Source organism: Pelodiscus sinensis, chromosome 2 (genome assembly GCF_052426305.1).
Source record: "Pelodiscus sinensis isolate ZL-2025 chromosome 2, ASM5242630v1, whole genome shotgun sequence".
In the NCBI taxonomy this organism is placed as follows: domain Eukaryota; kingdom Metazoa; phylum Chordata; order Testudines; family Trionychidae; genus Pelodiscus; species Pelodiscus sinensis.
In genome coordinates, this window is record NC_143053.1 from 9575826 (window position 1) to 9603800 (window position 27975).

The following is a 27975-nucleotide window of genomic DNA, read 5'->3' on the forward strand; positions in this document are numbered from 1 at the left end:
TGCATTAAGATGTCCACTGACATCCTGTTGCTGCCTGCATGGTATTGTAGAGTCACCAGGCAGGATCCCAGTTGCTATCTCCAGTACATGTTGCTGCTGTTGCCAGTACTTATTGGCTTGGAGCTTACCATGGCTGTCCTATGTCCCAGCAGGTCATTGTTGCACTAACTATTTGTGACTGCATTGCTGCCTCTACCAAGGATCTAGTAGACATGCTGGCATTGCCGTTCTTGCAACTTCGATTGAGTTTATAACACTAGTGTGAGGCCCTGCCGCCACTGTGGCAGATGGGTTTGCTGTTGTGGAGTGGTTCAAGTGCATCAAAGTGTTCAGGAGGAATTCACCAGTTATGATGGATGTTGCCATACTGTATCATTTGGCAATGAATAATCTTTCTTTTGGCCTGGAACCCACCAAGGAGAAGTTTATATTCCCAAATAAGCTTGTAACCAAGAAAGTGAAAGTGAGAGTTTGTGTGCATTGGTTATAAAAGCAAAGAATAGTAAATATTTACCAGAGCAGGAACTGCAGCCTGTTCTCCTTCACAAATGTGTGCCTTTCCATTTTCACACACAATGGGAAGTGACTGTCTAGAAAGGAGTACTGCAGAAAGAAATCTAGGAATCATAGTGGACCACAAGCTAAATAGGAGTCAACTGTGTGACACTGTTGCCAAAAAAGCAATCATTCTGGTATGCATTAACAGGTGTGTTGTGAGTAAGACACGAGAAATAATTCTTCCACTTTACTTTGTATGCCTCCACTGAAGTATTGTGTCTACTTCTGGGCATCACGTTTCAGGAAAGATGTGGTCAAATTGGATGAAGGTCCATAGAAGAGCAACCACAAAAGGTCTAGGAAATTGACCTATAAGGAAAGATTGATAGATTGTGTTTATTTAGTCTAGAAAAGAGGAAACCGAGGGAACATGATAGCAGCTTTCAAGAACCTAAAAGGGTGTTACAAGGAGGAGGGAGAAAAAATATTTTCCTTAACCTCTGATGATAGGACAAGAAGCAATGGACTTAAAGTGCTGCAAGGGAGTTAAGTTGGATGTTAGGAAAAACTTCCTAACTGTCAGAGTGTTTAAGCACTGGAATAAATTGCCTAGGGAGGTCGAGGAATCTCCATCACTGGAGATATTTAAGAGCAGGTTAAACAGATATGTCAGGGATGATCACAGTGCTTGGTCCTGCCGTGAGGGCAGGAGACTGAACTTGATATCCTCTCAAGGTCCCTTTGAGTTCTGGTATTCTGTGATTAACCACCAAGCTATAGGGTCAGTCTTCCACATTTTCTGGGTCAATATATATTTAGTTATTAATACAAAATATAAGTTTAGCCAAATAAATTGCACCCAGCTGTAGATTTAATCTACCAGAGGAGGGCAAAGATGTAGGGGCAGGGCTTCCCCAATAGGGAGATGAAAAAGAGCTGTCTTATAGCAAGGGAGTGGGAGTTGTGCTCTTCTTTCTTTTAACCCCTGGATTTCAGGCCTGCAGTTAGACATACTGGGGAAACTGATTGTTGTGTGTAGCAGCAGCAGACTTAAAATTCTGCTTTTGCTATGCACATTCACTTGTGCATTTTACTGCAGACACCAATACTACTGTTTGAATGTTTCCACTTACGTACATAGGAGTCTCCACTTACATCCCACCACTGCTGCCCAGGTCATCTCATTCACTGTCAAGAGAGTTCAAAGGCCAGATATGGTTCAGAATCTGCCATTGTTGACTGAACTACTCTGTTCACTTCCTAGTTGACACACCTCCATCACAGTTCTCTAGTACAGGCAGTCCCCGGGTTACGTACAAGATAGGGACTGTAGGTTTGTTCTTAAGTTGAATTTGTATGTAAGTCGGAACTGGTACATATTGTAGGGGAAACTCTAGCCAAACATTTCTCCAGAGCTCAGTTTTATTCTCCCACACCTCACTTCCCTCAGTCCTTTATTCTCAAGCTGAGGTGTCTGCTGAGAAAAGCCGCTCCGCGTCTCCCTGGTCTGCTGTGGGGGCGCTAGCTTCGCGTCTCCCTGGTTTGCTGGGGGGAAGCAGCTAGTGCGGGGTTGCCTCGCCCCGTTTGTAAGTAGGGATCCGATGTAAGTCGGATCCATGTAACCCGGAGACTGCCTGTATATGCTATATTGCTATTTTTTAAAATTGAATAAGTTCTGGGATCGCATTCATCCCTTTGAGCTAGTTAGTATATCATTTGCTCACTGCACAGATAGATCAGAGTTGAGGTGTCAGTAGAATTTCCTGTATATATATGTCCATTACCACAGAAATACTGAGTATTTAAACCTCGCTGCTGTCAGTTATCCCACATTGTTGCTGCATTATGTACACACAAATAGCCACCTTTTTATTCAGATTCTATCTAGGGATATGAATGGTTAATGGTAAGGTACGTATCGTCTTTACCAGGTGATGCTTACTGGTTATTGTTAACCAGTGACCCAGCTGAGCTGGAGCAGCCCTCTGCCTGATGCAGGTGAGGGGGGCTGCTCCTGTTGGGCCAAGCTTCCCCCTGCTCCTCCCAATTTAAGTAGTTAACCGGTTAGACCTAACATTTAACCGGTTAACTGATTAAACAGGATTTTACATTCCTAATTCTATCACCAAATTGCTCTCCACAGTCAACACCCAGATCTTGCCACTAGGATCTCGTGTCCCTTTTGCTAATCCAGTCACTCATTTTCTACAGAGTTTGCTGTTCAACCTCCAAGACTCAGCATTTTTTTTAAAAGTTGGATTCTGTGTCATGTTTGTTTTTTGTATTGATACTAAATATGGAAGCTTAATTCTAATGGGCTGTTATATGATGGAGGTTGTGCTTAAAAGGGATTATGGAAGAGAGGCATAAAATTTGTTTATACCAATTCTAAGTTTCATCCCAATGTTCTTGAAAAAGGGATTAGAGAGGGCATATTAACGGGGAAATTTTCTATACAAAGCGTTTGTCTTGGATTCACAACTTGATTGTTAGACTTAATTTTGAGGATACAAAGACTAGTGCGTTACTATTTAAGTTTTCTCACAATTTTATTCGAAAATGAAAGTTTTTAAAATGCAATAGGAAAATCCTGTCTTTAAAAAAGATTGGTTGTATGATCTTTAAATTCTGTATTAGAATCCAAGACAATATAGTTCGATTAAATAAGCTAATGAATCTTTAGATATTGAGTAATCAATAATAAAAGATTATAGCAAATTAAATCTCTTGTAAATGTAATGTAAACTTATAAATTCCAATGTTTAAGTTGCTTCACATTTAGAATAAAAAAGAACAGAGAAACTCTTAGAATGCATTTTCAAATATGAGAATCAAGTTTTACTATGTTCCCTTTAATGTGTCTTTGGGTCTCTAAATCTAGCAATAAAAACAAAGTTATGGGCTTTCATCTGATGAAGTAAGTCTATAGCAGTACTTGGCAGGGTTGTGTCACTAAGATTTTGTTTTCCTCTATCAGTGTTGAGATTAACCTTTGAGATCTTTCCTGTATGGTTTCTATTAATGTAAATTCCTGTTTTTAAACTGCTCATCTGTTAGTGTGATTGGTCCATAGGTGTTCTTGTACTCTAAGAGGGTTTAAATTTAAAAACTGGCAAATATAATCTTGACGTGTTTGAAATAATTTCATTGAGAAATTAAATAAAAATAGCATGCATTGATTTTTTTTCTTATCAGTTTTAGTGTAACAGGGCATTTCCAAATGTGCTTACAAATCAGGAGCTGTTGTCTGTTTTGTTGGGGATGCTTAGTAGCTTGTTCTTGGGATATTCCATGAAAATTACAATATGTAGTGGCTGACCTGTGCACTGCTGGAGTCTGGGGCCTCTAAAATTAATGACGTTTTTGGGGAGTGTATGTAGAAATGCACAAATTCTTTACCTTGTTTTTGGAATGTCTCAGGACTAGGATGTCTATTTTCCCATTTTATAACAGTTCTTATACTCTGAAGGGTGGTGGGAGCGGGTTGTCCTGAAATCTAGTATGTAAAGATGCACCAGCATCTTGTCTGTGCTGAAAGACCATTAGGGACACTTACCTGAGTTGGCACTACACTATGCTGCAAGGATCAATATTGTACTTTGAGCTAAGTGTCTTCGGTGGTCTTGTCCTTTTATATCCACTGCAAAGCTTTCCTTGGTTTAATTCTACAAAACAAATCCTCCTCCCCCAATCTATGTTGAGAAGTTAAGAATTGTAAGGTTAAGTGCACAGATGAGAACATGTTCGTTAAACGTAACTTACATTATGATAATTATTTCTCCAATTTAAATTTCTTCCTGCAGTCTGTTACATGCGCACTGCGTTGTAGCTGTTTAATACTAGGGATGTAAAATCCTGTTTAATCAGTTAACCGGTTAAACCTAAGGTTTAACTGGTTAATTAAGCAGGATGGAGGGAGGAAGACCACTTCAGCTAAAGGGCTGCTGCTGGACCCACTGACCCCTGCTGTGTGGAGTAGCCACTGCCCCCCACCCTGCCCAGGCAACCCTGTGTGAGACTGCTGCTGCTGCCTCCCCCAGCGCTGGCTGTTACCACGTTGTCTGCTCCGTGCGGAGCCACTGAGGGTAGGCCCAGCTTGCTCCCAGGTTCTGGTTAACTGTTACCCGGGTTAAGAGTGATACTTACCGGGTAACTGGTTACCCGTTCACATCCCTAGTTTATATCCTAATTGCACTGTCCTCATCGTTAATACACCTTTGATTTGGATTTCTCATTTACTTCTAAGGTGTACATTTTAATAATTGTCAGCATTAATACTATCGTTTATCAACCAGCTGTGCAGCCTTAAGGGATGAGGTAATTATTGCAATGCAAATTAAGGTTGGCTGTGTATTCCAAAACACTGTGTTCTTGTAAACTTAAAAAATAGTATGTTACTACTGCTTCATTTTTTATATAAATGGCCTGTAGGTTCTGGCATACACTTAATATACAGTTGGAGATTATTGTAATGTATACATAAAGAAAGGACGATTAAAGGTTGGACTTTCCTGACTTGTGAATGCTTAACAGTGCAATCTTAATGTTCTTTTAGAATAGCTTTTCTATGAAATTCTATAGGCCTTTTGAGCAAGCAGATAGGGAAAGCAAGAAGAACTTGACAATATGGATAAATTCCATTATATCACAGGCAGCTTTGTCACACACAACTTAGAAGGACCGCAGGTGTATCTGTGCAGGGCTCCCCTTCATATACTGTAAGTATATACTATCTCTTCCTAATCCTTTTGCTCTTTAGGAGGTTTGCAAGGCCTGAGTCCATATGTGCATTCAGTACATTTAAATGAGTCATACACACATGCAGCTCTCCTTATCTGTATACTTCTTATGTTTGGTGAAAAATTTGTTCGGATGACCTGAACATGTACAATAAATATTTCTAAAGTTCACGACTAGAAAAAACCCAGCTGTTTAGAATACTCAAAGATAATTCACAGTGAAAGCATTCAAAGTTTCTGTCTGTAGCCAGTAGATCGTAGAGCTTCGTTATATTCTTCTCTTTTAGTAATAGGAAACATTTCTTCTCTTAATTCAAAAATAGCTGAAGATTTTCAAATTAATTTTCTTGAGCTAGAGGCCATACTCTGAAAACATGAACCTGAAAAGTTTTAGAAAGTTATGAAATCCTGGGGTAAAAAAGATTGGAGTTAGAAAACTTTTTGTAGTTTTTACTCTGACTTAATCACAGGAATATTGTAGTTGCTATACTGGTTTCTCTAGTCTGGTATCCTGATTCCAGTAAGGGCCACTAACTGGTGCTTCAAGGTCTCAAGGGGATAGGCATGTTAGTCTGTAACTTTAAAAATGAGTAATCCTGTGGCACCGTAGAGGCTAACACAGATAAAGATATAGTATCATGAGCTTTCGTGGGCAAAACCCACTTCTTCGTATGAGATGTGCTTCAGGGGAAGGTATAAATTTCCTATAAGTTTCTCTAACCTCTTTTTCAAGAATGGTTGGGTTATATTGCGGAGCAAGAGGGTTAATGTTGCTTATGTCTTTAATCTACCTAGTAGAATTTTGAATGTTCATATAAATAGCTGTTTTAAATTCAGTAGTCTTTCTCTCAGTATCTCATATTAGTGAGCATCACAGGTTATTACTGATATAAAACACACTTTTCATTTTTATTACTCTTTGATATTGACCACACAGCTAAAATTATCAGACTACGCCATTCATTATTTTATGTGTCTTGTCTCTCTGACCTGTCATCTTTCAATACTTTTGATCTTTGTTTAGGCAGGTCTAGTCATCTTGGACACAACTGAAATACTACAAATTCATACTAAACCTAATAAGCATGATGTCTCCAGTGGCCTTTCTTCACCATAGCCCAAAGAGAGAATAATTAACCAGAACACGAACAAAACTAAAACAGCGTATCAGTCCCAGATATCAGCCCTCTCCCTTCTCCCCAAATATTTGGGAGCAGAAAAAACACTTGTTTCTTAATGGGCAATCTTCCAGTATTTCCTCAGAGGGTAGTTTCATGCCTCCATTTTTTTCTTGTCTTTTGTTTGCTATATCCCTTTTGAAATGGAATGATCAATTTTAAAAAAAATTAATCGTAGTGAAAGTAAACAATTGCTTTACAGTATCAATGTAATATCAGTAGTGCTCTCCTAATGCAGTTCAACATGTGATTTACGTTTTTCACTGCTACTGCATTTTGAGCAGCTATTTTCATTGAGCTGTCCACAGTGCTGCCTAGATGTGTTTCCTGAGTTGGTGTAATAAGTTTAGAATCATTCACTTCTTACATGGCTATTCTTTCTATTGTTCATCTTGCAGGTAGGTACCACAGATTTAATTTATCATAGCACTACTCATTTATTTTTGAAGTTCCCCACAATCTTTGGTGGACTTGATTAAACTGGGGCTTGAAATATTTAAAATTATTTTTCCAACTAGAGGCAGATGTGAGAAATGAAACAGGTTCCTACTAATGAGATCCACGGATAGCAAGTTTAATGGGAAAAGCTCAACAGCACCCATTCCTAAATTATAGGAATAAGAAACACAGTGGAGTACTTCACTCCTCACAGGCAAAATGAGCATACAAAATGCATGTTAGTACGTAATTAGTTGTTAGGTGTTTCACTTTCTTGACAGTAATACAACAATTTTGTTGCTCTTAGTTAAATTTACCTTTTAATTTTGGTGGATTAAGTTTAATAAATTTGCTCTTCATCTGTATAGTCTTTCATACCATTATTATTAAATAACCTAAACATCCCACACAGTAATTAAGCATGTGCTATTCAAATTCATACATACGATAAATTGTATACTTATCATAAGTACGTAGATTTGTTCTGTTTTGTTTTGTTGTTTAATCTTTCACGTCTGGTTGTTGTGAAGGCCCTGTCCTGTTTTTTTTTTTTGTTTGGTTGTATTTTTTTGGATACAGAATTTGCCACAGAATCAACCCCTTGTTCCAGAACCTAAACTTTAATTTTAAACAGAACATAGGGTGGTGGTCTACAGTGAAAAGTTAATAGGCATAGCTATGTCTCTTAGGGGTTGTGAAAAATCCATATCCTGAGTAGAGCTGATGTGGGGTCATGTTCCCAACCCCCCTCAATTTCTGCTAGCACTAAATTGTTCAAAGAGAACTGACCCCATATCCTCATGACAAGTTCATGGCTGCAATGGCCAGGTGCTGCGTGAAACACTGCAGGGGCCAGATGCCCCAATACCACTTCAGCTCCCATCGCTTCACCACAGCTCATCAGACCACTCCTGGTGTTTTGCTTAGGTTGCCAGGAAGGAAGAGGGCTCTGTCTTTTTCATGCTGAGCGCTCCTCCACCCTAGCATGTTTCTGGCTAGCATTAGGGATGTGAATAACTAGTCAATTAGCCGATAAGCAAATGCTTATCGGATACTTGACATGCTAGTCAACTAGTTGCTCCCCTCTTCTTCCACCCCCCCCCCCACCTCTATCAGAAAGAGGTAGCGGGGGGGGAGGGGAAGAAGAGGGGATGCTTTGAAATGGCAGCTGCCCCCCAGCTGGCCCGTTCTGCATGCGGTGTTTCAAAATGGCAACGCCACATGGAGCCCGGGGTCTTCCACTTTGAAATGCCACGTGCAGCCTGTGGTCAGCTGGGGACTTCCCCACTGACCCTGGGTTTCATGCCGTGCTGCCACTTTGAAATGCCGCAGGGTGCATGGAGCCAGCGGTAGAGTGCTTGAGTCCCGCACTAGCCCCATGCTCCCTGTGGCGCTTTCACCTCTGAAGTGTAGCAACAGCCCTGGGGCTGTTCCTACACTTCAAAGGCAAAGGTGCCCTTATCGACTAATCAAAAAGTCAGTGCAAATTGCATCAACTATTTGATTAGCCAATTAATCTAAATTTAACATCCCTAGCTAACATGGAGCCACTTTTGGCACATGGTAGTGGTTGTTCCAGGTTGCTGCCTCTGTGCTGGGGAGGTGGCAGTGGTGGGGCCTGTGTTGGCAGGCTGGAGAGAGCATGGCACCCCCTCCTGTCTTTGTAGTAAGTGATTACATTGAGGCAATGCCTCGTCTACAAAATTATATGGACTTATATTGGCATCCGTAATGCTAACCTGAGGCTATGAGACCAATGTAAATTCGTACAATTATATTGCAATAGAGCATTGCTTTGGCTGCATGATGTGGGCAGGGCCACATTATTGAGTTTGGCCATGTCTTTACTAGGTGGAAGATCAGTGCTGATGCAGTTGATCTTCTGGAGTTTGATTTTTAGGGGGTCTAGCTAAGATCCATTAAATCATAATAACATAGGAAAGGCCATACCGGGCCAGACCAAAGGTCCATCTAGCCCAGCGTCCTGTCTTCCGACAGTGGCCAATGCCAGATGCCCCAGAGGAAGTGAACAGAAACAGGTAATCATTAAGTGCTTCTTCTCCTATCACCCATTTCCAGCCTCTGACAAACAGAGGCTAGGGACACCAACCCTACTCATCCTGGCTAATAAGTACTGATGGACCTATCTTCCATGAATAGGCTCAAAGGGCACACTTGTTGGCACCTGTACTTCTACTTCTCGTGAGGTGTATGGGAAGGTAACAGGCATGTTTGTTCCTGTTGACCTCCTGCTGTGGAGACCATGTGGAAACTTGAACTAAGGTACGTCGACTCCAGCTACGAAATTAACATAGCTGAAGTTGCATATCTTAATTCTACCTTCCTACAGGGTGAAGACATGGCCTTTGTCTCGAAGTTATGTATTTAGACTACTAGAGCAAGAGTCACAAACTAGAATGCTGTCCTCATATGCCACCTAGGGTCCAATTGTTATAAGCTGTTTTATAGGGTTGCGGTGTTTAGTGTTGTAAGGTTAGAGCAAGTAGTGCCATTATAACTGGTAAAGTCACAGATAGTGTTTAAGACCCAAGTCTGATAACTTGGGTTTGTCCAGTGTGTGTGCGCCCACCACAAAGCCCTTCTGCATGTATTTGTGCCTGCATGTGAGAATCTTTGTGCTGTGATGCTTTGGGATTTTTTTTCCCAGTCAGTTATGTTAATTGCTGGAGAATTTGTCTGCCCTTTTGGGGTCCGGTGAATTGTGGAAAAGGCATTGGAGGACTGTGAGCACTTGAGTTATCTTGCCTGCATCCCCACTGCAAATGGGCGGCAGCCTGAACTAAGGGCCAGCTTGAGCTTTATCGGTGTATCCCTAGCCATACAAGCAAATGCAGGTTCAAATAGAAAACAAATACACACTTGAAAGTTTTGTATGTGGATGGTAGTGGTGTTTGGGTAGAAGCTTCTGTAGGTGCATTAGCTAAATATACACATATCGTAAGACTAAAGGAAAGGTATACTGTTTCCTACTCTTCTTGATAGACTGTTGAAAAGTTTCAAAATAATGCCTTTTGCCAATAAGGTTAATATTGTGGCTTGCCTTGTGGCTTGCCTATTTAAGAAAATTGCCCCAGTTTAATTTAAAGATGTGGGAGGTTTTTAAACCAGTACAAGAAGTTGTGTGAAAGTTCCTTTTTAGTTTGATTTAAACCAGGCCATACTTTGATAATATTAAGAAAGAAAAGATCCGAAACGGAAAAGAGTTGACACAGGTTTTCCCCTGTATAACAAAATCAGTTTATAAAGTGAGTTATGTTAAATTGGTGCAACTTTCTCCTGTAGGTGAATGAGACCATAACAATGTGTAGGGACCGCCAAAAAATTGTTTCGATGTTAGAAATTGTTAGAACTCTAGGAATTCTTGTAACCTGTGTAAATGTTCATTCTCTGTAGCTTTCTAAATTCTTGGTCTCTCTTAAATCCTCTGGTATTGAATTCCACAGTCTCATTATGTGTGTGAAAATAAATTTTCTTATATAAATTTTGTATTTGCTGCTTTTCAGCTCCAGTGAATGCTCCCTTGTTCTTCTATCATGAAGCAGGATATAGAATCCAGTGTATACCACTCACTGTTTTGTGTGTTTAAACCTTTGGAGGTTAATGAAACATGAGATTCCAGACAACTCAGAGGAAGACAGTTGAGCTGTTGGAACAGTCCATCAGTGGTTTGGGAGGACTGCGTAACACAATTTTAATTTCCTCTGATATAGTGGCTTCAAAACAGCTTCTCTGCAGGCTTTGTTCTCAATTTATCATGGTTTACAGGTGGGTGGTGACTAAGTAAGAGACAGAATGTCCGAGATGGTTTGCCTTCCACTTAAAATTAACATGGTCAAAACTAGGCTTGTATCTTTCCTTCACAAGTATCTCCATCTTCCTCGATGGCATCACCATCAGAGATGCTAATGTGCGCAACCGGGGTGTGCTGTTTTGATTCTGTCCTCTTTCTAGACACTCACATCAAGTCTGTGTTCAAGTCTTGCCATTTCCTCTGTCCTAACACTAAAAAGATCAAACCTTTTTATCTTGGACAACACAATTAAAAGCAAATCCAGGCCCTGATCTCCCATTTTGGTTACTGTTGGCTTCCTGTCTAGCACTGTAATCAACCACCTTGCTTCCCTAGTTTCCATTCAAAATGTGGCAGCAAACATCTTGTAGTGCCACCATTCCTCTCACCACTTCACCCTACTGGAAGTCCCTCTACTGCAGGGATGGGACACCTTTTTAGGTTAGGGGCGTGTTGCTGACCCACAGAAAAATCAGTCAGGAGCCACACACAAATGAGGATTTAAAAAAAATGGCTCACTGGCCTGGCCTCAAGTGAGGAGGAGAGGAGAAAAAAAAAAACCCTGGCAGATGTGGCCTCCGGGTGGGGGTGGAAGGTCTGGGCGGGAGGAGGCCAGGAAAGGGGACAGACGTCTTTACCTGGTTCTCTGTGCTGCAGGAAAGCACTCCCTGCAAGCACTGCTCCCCCTTCATTCCCATTGGTCGTGATTCCCAACTTCCTGCAGAGCCACACAGAGTGGGTTCTCCCCCCTCCCTGCCCAAGTAGAGCCTGTGGTCCCAATCAGGTCTGTGGCTTGCTTTGATCCGGCCTGTGAGGCTTTGGGCTTGCCCCCCTTTTTTCCTCTCAGCTAGTGCTCAGCTCGTGCTGCAGAGGGGTGGGAGCTGGCCTGTGGGTTTCCCACCCCACTCTACTGACCCCACTGAGTAAAAGCTCCTTGTCCGGTTTTTATTTAAAGCAATTCAAAACTCCCCACCAATCTGTTCTCTTGACTCATTGCATCAACCAATGGTTTCTTTCACACATCTGCTCACGTGTGGGTTGTCTTCCCCATGCTAAAGTCACTACTGCGTCCTCTCTTTCCTGCTGTTTTTTAAAGCTATCACTGTTTCTTATTATATTATATTATATTTATATTATATTATAGAAGACTAGATTATAGAAGATCGTTTGCTATTTAGTCTATGCATTGACTTGTACTAAGGGAACCAGTCCTGATTGGGGACTTCAGTTGCTACCTTTTGTTTTTTAATATTAAAACAATAGTAAAATTGGTGGTGGAATCTTGAGTGGAGCCTGCATACTAGTACTGTATCTTGGGACTACACAGGAAGTGATTTGCATGCATGAGTTACAGTGTATTCAGTATGTTGATGAAACCCAGCCCCATGCTTCAGTTACAACAGGCATGGATGATAAAAATTAACAAGTATTCTGGTGTTTTATGAAATTGAATGATGGTGAGCTACCTGAGGCTTAATCCTGATAAGACTGAAGTCATGCTGGTTGCACAAGCTGGAGGAGCTTTAATGTGTAAAATTCTGTACCTGTGGCTGAGGGAGCACATCCACCATTTCTGATTCAGTTTTACAATCCTGAAGTTTTATTAGGCTTGTGGCTACTTTTTAGAAGATCAGCTGCCTCCTATATCTGGCTTGCCTTGTGACCAATGTAAATATTTCATCTATTCATTTTGAGATTGAATTTCTGTAATGTGTTGTTTGAGGGGCTACATATTGGGACAATTCAGAAATCAGGCTAGTGCAGGGCTTGGTGAGTAGTATGTCCTGTAAGGAATTCAAATGACCAGTACTCAGTTGTGCTGACTTGCATTAAGTTTGAGGGTGGACTTCAAGGTCTGCTCTCAGCCCATAAAGTCCCAAATGATTTGGGACCTGGCCATTTGTGTCCTCTTTCTATATTGTCACAGTTTATATCAGTGGAGATTCATGAACTGTAGGGTTGTAAAATCCTGTTTAATTGGTTAACTGGTTAAACATTGTTTTACCAGTTAACCAATGAAAGGGGGAGCGGAAGGAGGGGCGGGGGCGGGGCTCCAGTCCAGCTAGACTGGAGCAGTTCCCCTACCACAGGCATAGGCAGCTCTAGAAGCCAGAGCAGCCACTGACTGCAGGACGCCTGGACCTGTTGCGGCTGTCCGGAGCAGCCCCTGTCCATGGTGTACCCCTTGTGGGGCTGGAGCAGACATCTGCCCACAGCAGGCAGGGAGCTGCTCCAGCTCCCACTGGTCAACCTTAACTGGTAAGCCTCGCTTGTCAAGGGTGTGGCTTACTGGTTAACTAGCTAATCATTCACATCCCTGATGAACTGTGGCTCACTTGATACCAACCAGTATTCTAGTAGTGCCTAGAGCTCTGGCTAGGTTCCAGAGAAATTCAGGAGGTAGAGAAAAAGAAAATACATAGTAGTGAAAAAGGGGAAAGTTTATCAAAGAATAATTTTCACAATAAAGCACTCAGTTTTATCCTGTACTGAAAATATTATATTATAGAAAGTTCTTTTTTACTACCTCTGTACAGTGATGAAGAAAACCACAATGTTATCTCTTGAAAACAGCATTACACATGAGTGGGTTTCCTCTAAAGATATGCCCTCAACTGCTTTCACTATCTAAATAGATTAAATGCAGGATATTAACATTGTAGAGCTTTATTTGAAGTAAGAAAATTCTTTGGTGCACATAACATTTTTTTTTTCTGCTCAGGGGTGAGAGAACTCAGAAGGGACACTGGTCAGGACCTTGAAATGAGTCATGACCCTGTTTTAATGGGGTTGGCAGGGCTAGCATTAGAATGGTGGGTCCTGGGTCCGAAGCCCGAGCCCAACAGTTTTGCCTGAGTGGCGGGGCTCAGGTTGTAGTCTCCCCATCTAGGAGCTCTTTGGCCCCTCTGGCCAGGGTAGCAGGACTTGGACTGGCTCAATCTTCAGCCCCACTACCTCCACCAGGATGGCGGGGTTCAGGCTTTGGTTCCCCCCCTCCTGGGTCATGTAGTAATTTTTGTAGTCAGAAGCGGGTTCTGGTACAATGAAGTTTGAGAACCCCTGAGCTAGACAAATATCAAAATTAGTTGATATTTCCCTAGAAGACCTCTGTTGTATCCTCTGTGGCATGTGTATCCCTGGTTAAGAACCATTGCTCTATCCTGTGTCTCGATTCATCACCTGTAAGATGAAGATAGACTTTTACCTCAGGGATGTTGAGGATAAAATCTGTTAATGACTGTAAGGAGTCAGATACTATAGTGACAAGTGCCATACAAGTACTAACTAAGGGTAAACTCAGAATTTAAAAAATCAGAGCTGTCAGTGGCCCTTTTCATATAGAAAGGGCATAGGAAAAATACAGCTCAACTTGAGGAGTCTTAGACCATTTGCAGGAATGGCTTTCTCTTCTGTACTAAGCTCAAGGTGACGGGTGTCTTCCTTCTTGTCCCAAGCCTTCATTAGGAGTGATGATAACATTGTATGTTCTCCTCAGAATCCCTTGCTATTTCTCATGTTCCTGAAGTGGACTGTTCTGGAAAGCAGTGATTCTGAAAATGATTCAGAGTTTGTTGGATAATTAGCTGAACATGAGTTCCCAAATGTGTTGCTGTAGCCAAAACGGCTAATGCGGTCCTTGGATTTATAAATGAGTATCTCAAGTAGGAGTAGAGAAGTTATTTTACCTTTCTATTTGGTGCTGGCATGTTTGCTGCTGGAATACTATACTCAGCCTTGATGTCCAGTATTCAAGAATGATGTTGATAAATTGGAGAGAGTTCAGATAAATGCCACAAGAATACTTAAAAGATTAGAAAATATTCCATATAGTATAGAATCAAGGCATTCAATCTATTTATCTTAACATAAAGAAGGTTAAGGAGTGACTTAATCACAATTTATAATGACATGGGGAACAATTATTTGATTAGCTCTTCAGTATTGCAGAGAGAGAAATTAAATGATAGGAAGTTTTAAAGCTAGAAAAATTCAAACAAAATAGGAAATCATTTTTTTAACTGCGAGTCATTATCCATTGGTACAGTTTACTAAGGGTTGTGGTGGATTCTCCCATCAGTGGCAGTTTTTAGATCAAGATTGGAAATTATTTTAAGAGCCATGCTCTGATAATTTTGGAGAAGGTTTTATGGCCTTTGTTATAGAGAAGGTTAGTCTAGATCAATGTTTCTGAAAGTGCTCTGTGAAACCACTTTGAGAAACACATTAACTTGCCACCCCGGTTTGTTTATATACTGGTGCCACGGCCACAGAGCCTCACGGCTCCCATTGGATCCATTTAGTCCTTTGCAGCCAAGGGGAGACATGGGAAGCGGCATGGGCCGGGCCACCACTTCCCGCTGCCCATGCCACTTCCTGCTGCTCTGCTTGGCTGTAAAGAGCGAAACTGAGCCAGTGGGAGCTGCGAGGCTCTGTGGCCATTGCGCCAGTAAATAAACAAACCGGGGCGGCCAGTTAATGTGTTTCTCAAAGTGGTTTCACGGAGCACTTTCAGAAACACTGTTCTAGATCACTAATGATCCTTTTAGCCTTAAAGCAGTAATTCTGTTTTTCCTTATCTTTTAGATAAGGAAACCCTGTCTCGCTGCTTGAACTTTATATAAGTTGCCTACATGAAGATTATTCATTTCATGTGAATGCAATTACTAAAAATCAAATCTTCAGGTAAATTATCAGTAACCTATTATCCATACTTGCTTTAATTCACATGCCTTACTACAGATCTCCTTAATTCCCAGGTGCACTCACAAACTCCATTTCACTGCAAGCACATAGCTACCCACGGTAGAACCATCAGTTTCTCTAAATCATATGCAAATGCACATCCTTAAACATGACCTCTGCAAGATTAACATAAATTATCATATGCATACTTTTACCTCAGTCTGATTACTTCATTAAAAAAAAACAACCTTAGGTCATAATTCAAGTGCACAACTTAACTACTTAATCTTCTCTTCATACTTTGAATGCATCTCTTCAGTAAGTTGAGTTTTGAAGGAGAACAAGTGCATTAGATTTGTGAGCTCCTATCTATTGAGAATTAACACAGTTGTCTGCACCTAGAGATATTGTCCAAATGTTGCAGTGTTGAGATTGAAATTGCACAGGCTATAGGGTGAGATGAAATGATGCTCTTTCTTATGTTTAGAAAACATCTTGTCAGAGTGTTTACATTGCTCATATGCCCAACAAAACTGATTATATTATTGATTAAATGGTGCAGAAATACTAGATTTTTTTTTCAGTGAATCTTCATCACCGCCTTATAGGAACATAAAAGCAGCCATACTTAGTCAAACCATTGGTCCATCTCACCCATTATCCTCTCTACTGACAGTAATCAGTGCCAGATACTTCAGAGGGAATGAACAGAACAGGGTAGTTATACAGCAGGGCTACTCAACTTTGGAAGCTCGGGGGCCACAGTGATACTCATAGCACATGCTGAGAGCCACAACTTAAGTGTGGTTGCATATATATGCAAATAGCTTCTTCCACTCTGATGGGCATGAATACAAAGATTAAAGCAAGACTACACAACATGCAGGCCTCATTAAGTCATTTCTGCGGATATTAAAAATGCAATATTTACCCAGTTTCCTCCCATATAATAGCACTTTTAATGAGAAATGACAGTCCAGGAATTTTACTACTAAAACGCTTATCAACAGAAGACCATTATATTGACTTCTTTTTTGTTTTGTCTTCTTTTTTGTTTTGGCGGGCCATGTGTTGAGCCCCACATGTTGAGTAGCTCTGTTATAGAGTGATCCATCCTCTGTTATTCAGTCCCAGTATCTGGACGTCACTGGCTTAGGGATGGACACCCAGAGCATAGGTTTGCATCCCTGACTATTTTGGCTAATAGCCAAAATATCCTTCTTGAACCTACCTGATACTGGTTTTAACCAGTTTATGCATTTGGCCTTCACAGCAGCCCTGGCAATGAGTTGCCTGTGTAATGTGTGAAAAAGTACTTATTTATGTTTCTTTTAAACCTACTGCCTCTTAATTTCCTTGGGACCCTAGTTCCTGTGTTATATGAAAGGGTGAATATAACTTCCTTATTCACTTTCTTTCCATCATTCCCAAGTTTATAGGCCTCCTGGGTTATATAAGCTGGAACTGTAGGAGGGAACAGTTCCCCAAATTAAAATATTAGTTACTGAAGCAATGATTTCTAGTTTATTATATGAAAGACTGCTGAGAGATCCAAGATGGCCAACTGATGCAGAGTTAAAAAACAACAGAACATTCTTTACCCTGTTCAGTACATTCTGGACTCTAAAGAAAGACTGAAAACTGCCCAAAATGTACCTGGAATTGAACAACCGCTGCCTTTTCAACATTCTTCCAAACTCCATTTTTGTCAGGAATGAGGACATGTGCTAATAAAATGTTATAAAAGTTTCTGTTAAGTGATAGAAGAGAGCTTATTTTATCTACCTTCAGTTTATAAAATTGGGTATATACTACCAAAGAACAGCATTGCAAAGGGTGAAATATTGGAATTATGCAAAGTAATTTTTCCATTACTGTGTGAGAAATGCTTTTAAGCTATCTTAATGAAAGGTAAACTTGTAAAGGTTTATTACCTTCTTTCAATTCTATTTCATGGATGGATGCAAGCAAAGGTAGATATGGAGAGTTGATTGATCTCTCTAGCACCATTAAGGAGAAATGTTAAGATTTAAATGTAAAAGTTCACTTTAGAAAGAGAATTTCACATGAAAAATAGTGGCAAAGCTCTCTTTTGAAAACAGGAATATAGTAAGTTGTTTTAGGTGGTCAAATACTGCTCGTATAAAAAAATCAGGCAAATACTTTTCACAAGAAAATGGTAGTTAACAAAACCCCTTACTTTAGTAGAAATAGTCTTCCTGGGCCTACGTTTTAAAACGGTTCTCCAAGAAGTACAGCCTGGTGTTTTGTAGGATAGGTCTTCTGTTGAGGACTGTTAGAGAGAGATAGGAAAAAGACCTGCAACATTCTATCAAAGATAAGGAGAACTCCACTAAGTATCAGCTGCTAAAACTTGCAATGTTGCGTAAGACATCTGTTTGAACCTGTCTTAATGTATACATCTTTATTTTATGTTCATTTATGCATATTCTGGCGAACTGTGCCAAGCTCGACTTAAGGTATGTTGACTCCAGTTATGTTATTTATGTAGCTGGAATTGCGTACCTTAAGCCTACCTTCCAGGTCTAATATAGACTTGGCCCTTTAACTTACTGGGTGATGTTTACTATGTAACTGGTTACCCTTTAATATCCCTAGTTTATATTGGCAGTTTAGCTGTAACACAAGGGACTTATAGGCCACATCTTCTATGTTGAGCTAAGGATAAGCTAGCATGCGCATACCTGGGAACTTTCACCACGATACGTCCCAAACATATGAGCATTGACTTTGCTTTCACCTAGGGTACGTCTAAACTACATCCCTCTTTTGAAAGATGGATGTAAATTAGACATATCAAAATTGGAAATGAAGACGGGATTTGAATTTCCTGTGCTTCATTTCATAATTGCGTCACAGCGTTTTTTTGAAAACCACTATTTCGAAAGTGAAACTGTGGCCTAACCACGGTTTTTTCGAAAAGAAAAGCCTTTTTCAAAAGATCTTGTAAACATCATTTTTTAAGGAGTTCAGGATCTTTCGAAAAAGGCTTTTCTTTTCATAAGAACTGTGTCTAGACTGTGGTTTCGCTTTTGAAATAGCATTTTTCGAAAAAACACCGTGACATGATTATGCAAATGAAGCACGGGAAATTCAAATTCCAGCTTCATTTGCAATTTCTAAATGTCTAATTTACATCTCTCCTTTGAAAGAGGGATGTAATCTAGACATAGTCCTAGAGAGATAAATCAACCTTGAAAGGCATAGGGACTTCCAAGAATACCCTCACATTTTTGTAGGTACATCATTACTTGACCACACCTGAAATAACCGGTTAAGACTAGACTGAATAACTAGGTAAGACAGAAATGACAAATGTGATAACCACAGAAGGCCAAATGGTAATGAATTGACACACATGATAATAAGTTGAGATCAATGATATATTGATCTTTAGGAAAAAGACACTTCACCATTAGTAAGGTTAGGAATACAAATAAGGAGAAAAGGAAACATTCCCTACTGAATATGCATCAAACAAAACATAAGCATAATATCTTATAAAAGTGGCATTCCAGCTTTGGAGAGGTAGGAGAAGATGATGTAGTCCTTAGAAGGTGCCAGAATGGTGGCCACTGGTGGTGACTGGGAAGGTGAAGGTGATGAAGAAGATGATGGCTTAAACTGTTGGTGGTTCTAGATCAGTGGTTTTCAAACTTTTTTTTTCTCATGACCCAGTTGAAGAAAACAGTTGATGATCATGACCCAACATAATTAGACTTAAATGTGGGCTCTGCAGTGGAGTTGAGGATGAGAGCTTCAGCTTTGGGGATGGGTCAGGATTGGGGTAGGAGGGTCTTACCTCGAGCAACTCCTAGTCAGTGGTCCAGTGGGGGTTCTAAGGCAGGCTTCTTGCCTGTCTTGACACTGCAGACTATGCTGTGCCCCAGAAGCCAATGGTTCTAGCCAATGGGAGTGTACAGTTAGTGCTCAGGGAAGGAGCAATTCACGAAGCTCTGTGCACTCTTCTCCCTTTCTCCCCACCCTTTCCGTCACCTAGAAACCAGAATGGTTGAACTAGAGGAAGTCAGGGACACAGAGAGATACATAGGAATCCCTCCTGCCTCCCCTTCCCTCTGCTTGGCTGCCTCTGATACTCGGGCAGCCGTGCGCACGCTAGGGTATGTGTGTGTGTAGGGCTCCACAGAGCTGGCAGGTGCAGAGAGCTGACTTAAATTCTGCAAAGTCAAGTATAAAAGTATAATTAAGCAGGCCAAACATAATTTGAAGAGGTACTAGCACAAGGAATATATTAACAGCAAAGTTTTTATGAAGTACGTCATAGAATACTAGAACTGGAAGAAACATTGAAAGGTCATCAAGTCCAATCCCCTGTACTCATGGCAGAACCAAGTACCATTTAGACCAGAGGTCGGCAACCTTTTTAAACCAGAGAAAACTACATCAAATTCAGAACAAGTGGTCAACAAAGAGCTGTATAAGAATGCCCATTTGCATGACTGAAAATATACAATTTAATATTATTTTTAATTGACATAATGATTAATGATAGCATAAATGAAACACTGTACTGGCAGACTTTATTTAATGGGACTTCTGTATTTTTCACAAATTTCTTTGAATTTTACATCATAACTAGTCAAATCCAGCTTCATGCACCCATTCAGGCTATCATCTGTCAAATCTTTTGTCAAGGAGTTGGGGATGTGGGGTGTAGGAGTCTGGGTTGGAGTGTATGAGGGGGCTCAAGGCAGGGGGTTTTGGGGTGTGTGATAGGCAAAGGGTTGGGGGGTGCCAGAGTGTTATGGCAGGGGACTGGGGTGGGGATGTGAACAACTATTCAACCAGTTGCTCCCCGCCCCCTTCTGCCTCTATCAGAAAGAGACAGCGGGGGGGGGGAGGGGTAAGAGGAGAGGTTGCTTTGAAGTGGAAGTGCCACATGGAGCCCTGGGTCAGCTGGGGACCCCTCACTGACCCTAGGCTCCATGTGGCGCTGCCGCTTTCAAATGCCAGGAGGAGCACAGGGCCAGCGGGGGACTGCTTGAGTCCCCCGCTGGCCCCGTGCTCCCCACAGCGCTTTCGGCTTCAAAAATTGCATTGACTATTTGATTAGCCTATTAATTGAAATTTTATATCCGTAGGCTGGGGATGTGCGAGTGTGAGGGGCTATGGGCACGGGGTTCAGGTGTTTGTATGATGGGCTCAGTGTTGGTGTGTGGGGGGGTGCAAGAATGTTATGATGCTGTGGCCTAATGGCGGCTGGGCCCCAATTGGGAGCTTATTGGTTAGGCTTTATTTTTAAATAAAATATAATATTATGTCCAACACAAAGAGTTTCAAAATGGTCTTTATTTATGGCAGGGGTGGGGAAATATTTTGGGTCGGGCCACTGATCCACAGAAAAATCAGTCAGGGACCTCACAAGTGAGAAGCAAAAAAAAAAAAACCCTCCAAAACCCCCCAACCCTCACAAATGTGGTCCCTAAACAGCTCACAGTCCAGGATGGGTGGGGGAGGGGCGGGGAGGACAGTGGTTCAAGGCCTCTGGCCAGATTTACTCTTCTGGGGATCCAGGGTTAGTGGATTTTGTGGGCCCCCTTAGGCTCTGGAGTTGGGATAAAAATGAGGGGTTGAGTGTCTGGGACAGGGCTGCCAGTGAGTGGGACAAAGATGGAGGGAGTGCAGGAGGAGGTACGGGTCAGGTCTGGGTGGGAGATAGGGTGCAGGAGCAGGCCGGGAGTAGGGTGTCCAGCCAGGAGCAAGAGAGGGGACAGGAGCAGGCTGGGGGCAGGGTATCTGGCTAGGGGGCAGGACCAGATGGGTGAGGGGGCTGGGAGTGCGGGGTCTGCATGACAGAGTGGGGAGTCTGCTTATTCGCTTTCACTCTGTGTCGCAAGCACTGTGTAACACCACCTCCTGCTGCTCCCATGCCCCAGATTCTGGCCAAAGGGGAAGCATCCAGGAAGCGAGTCCCTGCGTGGCTAGTCCCCAGCCAGGAGAAGAAAAACAGCAGTACGTGGAGCCATTTTTGGCTCCTCTTGTTCCTTGCACGCTGGATCAGTCAGGGAGGCTCAGGACTGTTTCCCTTCCTCATTCCCCCTCCCCCTTCCCCCCCGAAAGCCAGCGCTAGTGTTCCTATCTTACGGGGAGTCTTAAGGCTGTACTGCTGGCTCCCTGCTACATGGCAGCTGGAGGCGGGGGCTGAGCTGGAGCTCCAAAAGAGGCACATCTGGCTCTTTAGTGAACCAATTCGGCTCGCAGGCCATAGGTTGCTGACTCCTGATTTAGACGTGAGAACGGCCATACTGCGTCAGACCAAAGGTCCATCTAGCCCAGTATCCTGTCTGCCGATAGTGGCCAATACAGATGCCCCAGAGGGAGGGAACACAACAGGTAATCATCACATGAACCCTTAAGAGCCTTTGGTGAGGGACCTTGTCAAAGTCTTTCTGGAAATCTAAGTACACTATATCCACTGGATTCCCCCTTGTCCACATGTTTAACCCCCTCAAAGAACTCTAGTAGATTAGTAAGGCATGATTTCCCTTTAGAGAAACCATGTTGACTTTCCCTCAACAAATTATGTTCATCTATGTGTCTGACAATTTTATATTTTACTGTTGTTTTAACTAATTTACCAGGTACTGACATTAGACTTGCCGGTCTGTAATTACCAGGATCACCCCTAGAGCCCTCTTTAAATATTGGCGTCATGTTAGCTATCTTTCATTCTGTCCGACCATTCCGGACAGGTATTTGTCTAACCTGCTCTTAATAATCTCCAGTGATGGAGATTCCACAGTATTGCTGGGCAATTTATTCCAGTGTTTAACCACCCTGACAGTTAAGTTTTTCCTAATGTCCAACCTAAACCTTATTTGTTACAATTTACGTGCATTGCTTCTTGTCTTATCATCAGAGGCTATAATGCTTGTCGTATCCTGCAAGGTTAAGGAGAATTTTTCTCCCTCCTCCTTATAACAGCCTTTTAGGTACTTGTGTAGCAGACTTCCTGCTTCAATCAGTGGGGCCCTGGTGAAATTGAGATATTAAAGGAGTACTCAAGGCAGACCAGGCGGATGTGAAGAAGCTAAATGAATTCTCTGCGTCTGCATTACAATGGGTCTGGGAGATTCCCACAGCTGAGACATTCTTTTCAGAAGACACATATGAGGGACTGTTTCAAACTGAGTTAATTTAGGTGGTGTTGGAATAAATTGATAAATTAAACAGATAACCCTCCCTCCCCAAAAAACACCCTTATGAACTGATTAAAAAAAAAAGACACACCTCACTCATGCAACTCTGGACACCAGATTCAGGGCTTCCTCCCAGAGCCAGGTTAACTCTTCTGGGGGCCTGGGATAGTAGATTTTATGGGTCCCCGTAGGCTATGTGATTTGGCCAAAAATGAAGGGTGAAATGTGTGGGAGGGAGCTGTCAGGGAACAGGTGGGAGTGCAAGGTTGGGATGGGAAGTAGGAGCAGGAGTAGGCTGAGGGTGAAGGCTCTGGGCAGGAGGTAGGGTGTGGGGTATGAAGTCTGGGTGAGAGGGAGGGTGCAGGAGAGGGTCTAGTGCAGCTTCAGTGGAAGTGCAGGCAGCTCTGCGCTGCCTTGCCCCCCCCCCCCCCACCACTTCTATTGGCCAAGATTCATGGGGGCAAGGGAGGTGGAGCCTGCAAGCCACTCCAGGGGACAGAGCTTGCCTGTGCTGCTGTTCCTGGCACAGAGCCATTTCTTCTCCCTGCCAGGCAGAGCCCAGGAATTTGATGTGGTCCACAGCTTGCCTTGATATGGCCCAAGAGGCTCAGGGCTCCCCACTCCCCTGGCACAGTCTTGCCCCACTGTGTGGTGCGGGGAGGAGGGGAGGCCTCATGGCTTGATCAAGGTGAGCCAGCTTCCCCATCCCTGGTGTAGGTACTTAACCCCTGCCTGGTTATCTAGAGAATTTTCCCATCAACCTAGTAGTCTGTACCTGTGGTTAAGCGGATTCAACTGTATTGCTTAGGGGTGCGGATTTTTCATATCCCTGAGTGACATCGTTATACTGACCTAATTTATTAGTGTAGACCAGGCCTTTTAACAGATGATAGCAGACAATGAATTTTTCCTCAGGGCACAGCTTCAGAAAGATGAGTCTAGAGGTGGGTAATTTGCATTCCCGTCTTCCCACATATTTCTTAGCTCAACAGAAAATTTGACCTTGCTTTGAGAGGTCTTGTAAACCCTGGAAAGCATTCAGAGTTTCTACTAATCCTGCCTCCACCTTGAAGTTGTGTGAGAGTCCACAATAATACATCAGCACTTGTGTTTTAATTTATCGAACTCCTAAAATACTTACTATTTAATTGAATAAATTCAGTCTTAATTCAGTAAGATTTGCCTAGGATGTTAGAGGAAATTGCCCTATCGGTCACAATAACTACTCAGATAAATTTCCCTATATAAACAAGCCCTTAGGCATAATTAGTTTGAACCTTCCTAACAAACTAGGGTCATGTCTAAACACAGGAATTGGAATATAGGTTGCACCTCTAAAATCCAGGATTCTCTGGTCCAGCAACATCTATGGTCTGGCATGACCATGGATGTTCCAGGAGCAGAGTCCCAGTGCACTTCAGGGAGATGGGGGCCCAGGAACTGGTTCATGGCTTATCTGGGCTGCAGAGGGGGCAGGGGCCAGCATGTGGCTGAGCTGGCTGCGGGAGCTGGTGCATGTCTCAGCTCGGCTGGAGAGGAGCAGAGATCTGGCACACAGCTCAGCTGGGCTATGGGAGGAGCCAGGAAGCCTGGTGGGGAGGGAGGCATGGCAGCAGGGGGCCTGAAATGACCTCCCCTGGTCTGGAAAAATCCCTCATCTTGGACCAGTCAGGTCCCAAGGGTTCCAGACCAAAGAGATCCAACCTGTAATTTATTGCCCCGAAATATTGTTAATGCAGAGTTATGGTTAACCAGCAGAGCCTCAGACTATTTCAAAATCTCGAAAGAACTAGTATTTAAAACCAGGAAGTACAGAGTTATTTCACCTTAATTCCTTATTTACTAGTTTTGATATGTTTAAAGATGTACATTTTAATGTATGAGACTGTCTGGAAACTGAAGATTCTACACCAGGGCTTAAGGTAGATTTTGGAGTGGGGAGGAGAACATCGATGATGATTGGATGAGTTTACCACCCCTCAGAGTAGTTGTACCAGGATGTACTAATCTCCATATGCATGTGGATTCCGAAGCATTTTGAACATTGTTGTGGGGCTCTATATACTAGGAATCTGTTGGCCAAATCACTCCACTGTGTTCTACCTTATTCTGCTCCTGTCACTAACGTTGCAAAACAATATACCACAGTTAAGGCTGCACCAGGATTTCTATTTTAATTGTGGTGGAAAAAGATCTACATAAAGTCTGTTTTTTGGGTTAAAGTAGAATGCCTAAATATTGATAGTAATTTGTGCACTGTTCAATTTTTCTATAGCAGGTTTTTGTGGAATAATTTCATTTGCAGTTTGCTATGGCTTTTTAAATGGGACATTTAGCTAACATTTTTCTAGTGTCTGTCACTTCCCTTTTCCCCAGAAACTACAGCACCTTGACAGTGATAGCTGTGATTTTTTTTGGTTTCTATAGACTAGATGAATTATTGTAGAAAGGTCAAATTTGTTTTGTGTTTTTTCATCATAAACATAATGCATAACTATTTTTACAGGGGACAGTATACTGGCACCTTATTAATGAAAGTTGGCTTACTTTAGTACAGGTTGGTCTTTGCTGGTCTGGCACCCTCAGTACTAGACCATTCCCAAATGAGGGAGTCTGCTGGACCAGGAGAAGTTGATAAACAGTACTTTGTTTCTCGTTTGTTCCTTCAGTCTCATTTTTATGGTACAGTAAAATGGAAGTTATTTCTAATTCATTAAACAATTTATCAAAATGCAGGGTGAGAGACTTTCTCTGTGCTTGTTTAACTTTAATTATGTTCCCATATATATATTTATTATGAAACTGATTACACAACTGCATATCTTTTTCACCGGAACCTCTGCTTCATTTAGTACAACACACATCTATTCAGTATTTTTGCTTAACCAAATCACTGAATATGAGGTCTCATTCCATATTTACGACATACCATTCAAAAGCTGCAGCTAAATAAAATAAAATAAAATCCACAGTTCTGGGCACCACGTTTCAAGACAGTTGTGGAGAAATTGGAGAAGGTCCAGAGAAGAGCAACAAAAATGATTACAGGTCTAGAAAACATGAGCTATGAGGCAAGGCTGAAGGAATTGGGCTTGTTTAGTTAGTTTGGAAAAGAGAAGACTGAGAGGGGACATGCTAGCAGTTTTCAAGTATCTAAAAGGGTGTTACAAGGAAGAGGGAGGGAAAATTGTTCTCCTTGGTCTCTGAGAACAGGACAAGAAGCAATGGGCTTAAACTGCAGCAAGAGGGGTTTAGGTTGGACGTTAGGAAAAACTTCCTAAGTGTGCATCTCCACTGCAGCGTTTTTCCGGAAAAACAGCTGTTTTTCTGGAAAAACAATACTTAGGTCCACGCTCCCATTGAGTTCTGTTGCCAGAAAGTTGAAGGAACAGTGGGTTTTTTTCCGACAGCGGCAAACCTCTTCCTACGAGGAAGAAACCTTTTTTCGAAAAAGCTTTCTCGGAAAAAGGCGTGTGTGGACAGGGAGTTCTTTCAAAAGAAGAGGCCTCCAGGAAATAACACAGGTGCCGTGGTAGCCACTCTGTCCACACTAATCACAACTTAAATGTGAGAGAGCATCCACATTGATTGGACGCTATCTTTCAAAAAAGTATATCACTTTTTTGTTGCGCTTTTGATGTGTGGACACTCTCTTTCGAAATAGGCTTTTCTGGAAGATCTCTTCCAGAAAAGCTTCTTTCAAAAGAAGCTTGCAGTGTAGACATAGCTTTACTGTCAGGGTGGTTAAGTACTGGAATAAATTCCATAGGGAGCTTGTGGAATCTCCATCACTGGAGATATTTAGGAGCAGGTTAGACAAACATTTATCAGGGATGATATAGACCGTGCTTGATCCTGCCATGAGGATCGGGGACTGGACTTGACTATCTCTTGAGGTCCCTTCCAGTTCTAGTATTCTGTGGTTCTACATTGTGCTTCATCACTGTACTATCTCGTGCCTCAAACATTAATGAATTTATTCTCATAACACTCCTGTGAAATAGGAAAGTACTATCATTCCCCTTTTACAAGGGCAAAATTTGCTAATGTTGGGTCCACAGTGACTGAGATGCTTGTGGTCTAATTGTTTTTCAGTGGTGCCAAGTAGGGGTGCTAAAAATCATTTAATATGTGAACCATGTATCCACTAAAGCAGTTACACCCTTGGCTTTATACTGCAGAGCCCACAGTGAAGCCTCCCCAGGAGCAGGACCACCAGCCTCTGCCTGCCAGTCCTGCGGGGAGGAGGCACTGCTGCAGCAGCAAAAGCAACTACCTGGGAGCAGAGCCAGCAGCTCTTGCCTACCAGGTTCCTGGGGAGGAGGCTTCGCTGCCCTGGCATCTGAGTGTAATTTATACGATTAGCAGAAAACATCAACTTATTGGTTAAACGGTTAATCAATTACACTCCAACATCCCTAGTGCTGAATAACTTCACTTTACATTAAAATCCCTAGTAGGAGTTGTGTTCTGTGTTTCTGAAAAATTAGGTCTTTTGAGACTCAGATTTGACACCCAGAACACGAGGAGCATCCTGAGCCAACCTCCTGAAAATTTTGTTTTAAGGCCCAGATTTTTAAAGGTATTTAGACATTGCTGCACTCAATACTCTGATGCCTAACAGATTTAGGTGCCTAAATCTCCTCGTCCGATGTCACTTTAGAAGGCTGTACAGAAAACCTGAATTTTGGCATTTCCAGAATTTTTTGAGCACCCGTCACTGCTATTTTAGTGTAGTTTTTAAACTTATTGTTTAGTATGCTAGGTCTTTGTGCTTGGATCTAGTATCTGGGAGTGGCTCCATTTTGCAAATTACTGAAGCGAAGTACAAAGATGCGGTGTACTAATTTTGTGAAGGGCAAAACAGGGCTTAGGTCCTCCATTTTAGACACCTGGGTTCTAATCCCAGTTCTTGAAAGAAGTTCTTGTTTAGCTTCCTAGGTGCTGTATTATCTCACCCGTAAAAAGACAGAATGCTATCCTACCTCCTGTGGCCTTGCTCAGTAAAAAGGGTTGTGAAGTCTAGAGAGTAGTTTACATCAGTTGGGGAACAGGTGAGTCAAGATCTGCTGGCTTCCAGCCTAGGACATAGGTTCATGTATTTTTAAAAAAGTGAGGAGTGAAGACTAGGTTTAAAAATGCACTTACAAAATGGTTTTGAAGCTTGTTTACCTGATGAAGATAATTTGTATGATGATATTTTACTTTATGCTTTTTTTTTTTCCCCTTTCAGTGCTTGCGCCTCCTCCACCGTTGCCACCACCAGTACAGGGATATGCCTTTAAACCTCCTCCTCGGCCAGATTTTGGCACTTCTGGAAGAACAATCAAACTACAGGCTAATTTCTTTGAAATGGACATTCCTAAAATTGATATCTATCATTATGAATTGGATATAAAGCCAGAGAAATGCCCTAGAAGAGTTAACCGGTAATGTTGTTACGCTTT

At 42.0% G+C, this 27975-nt stretch overlaps 1 protein-coding gene across 4 annotated transcripts in view; it reads left to right on the forward strand.

Moving 5' to 3' along the window:
* The window catches only part of AGO2 (argonaute RISC catalytic component 2), a 96313-nt gene that overhangs the window by 1207 nt on the left and 67131 nt on the right, over window positions 1-27975 (forward strand). For 3 of the 4 annotated variants that reach the window (XR_012901187.2, XM_075920066.2, XM_075920067.2), the window contains exon 2: window positions 27762-27957. Coding sequence is in view for 2 of the 4 variants with exons in the window: in XM_075920066.2 (XP_075776181.1) it covers window positions 27762-27957 (196 nt within the window). In the remaining 2 variants the exon portion in view is untranslated. Of the gene's footprint in view, window positions 1-27761; window positions 27958-27975 lie in introns of those variants that run through there. The other variant, XM_075920068.2, reaches the window with a different exon arrangement.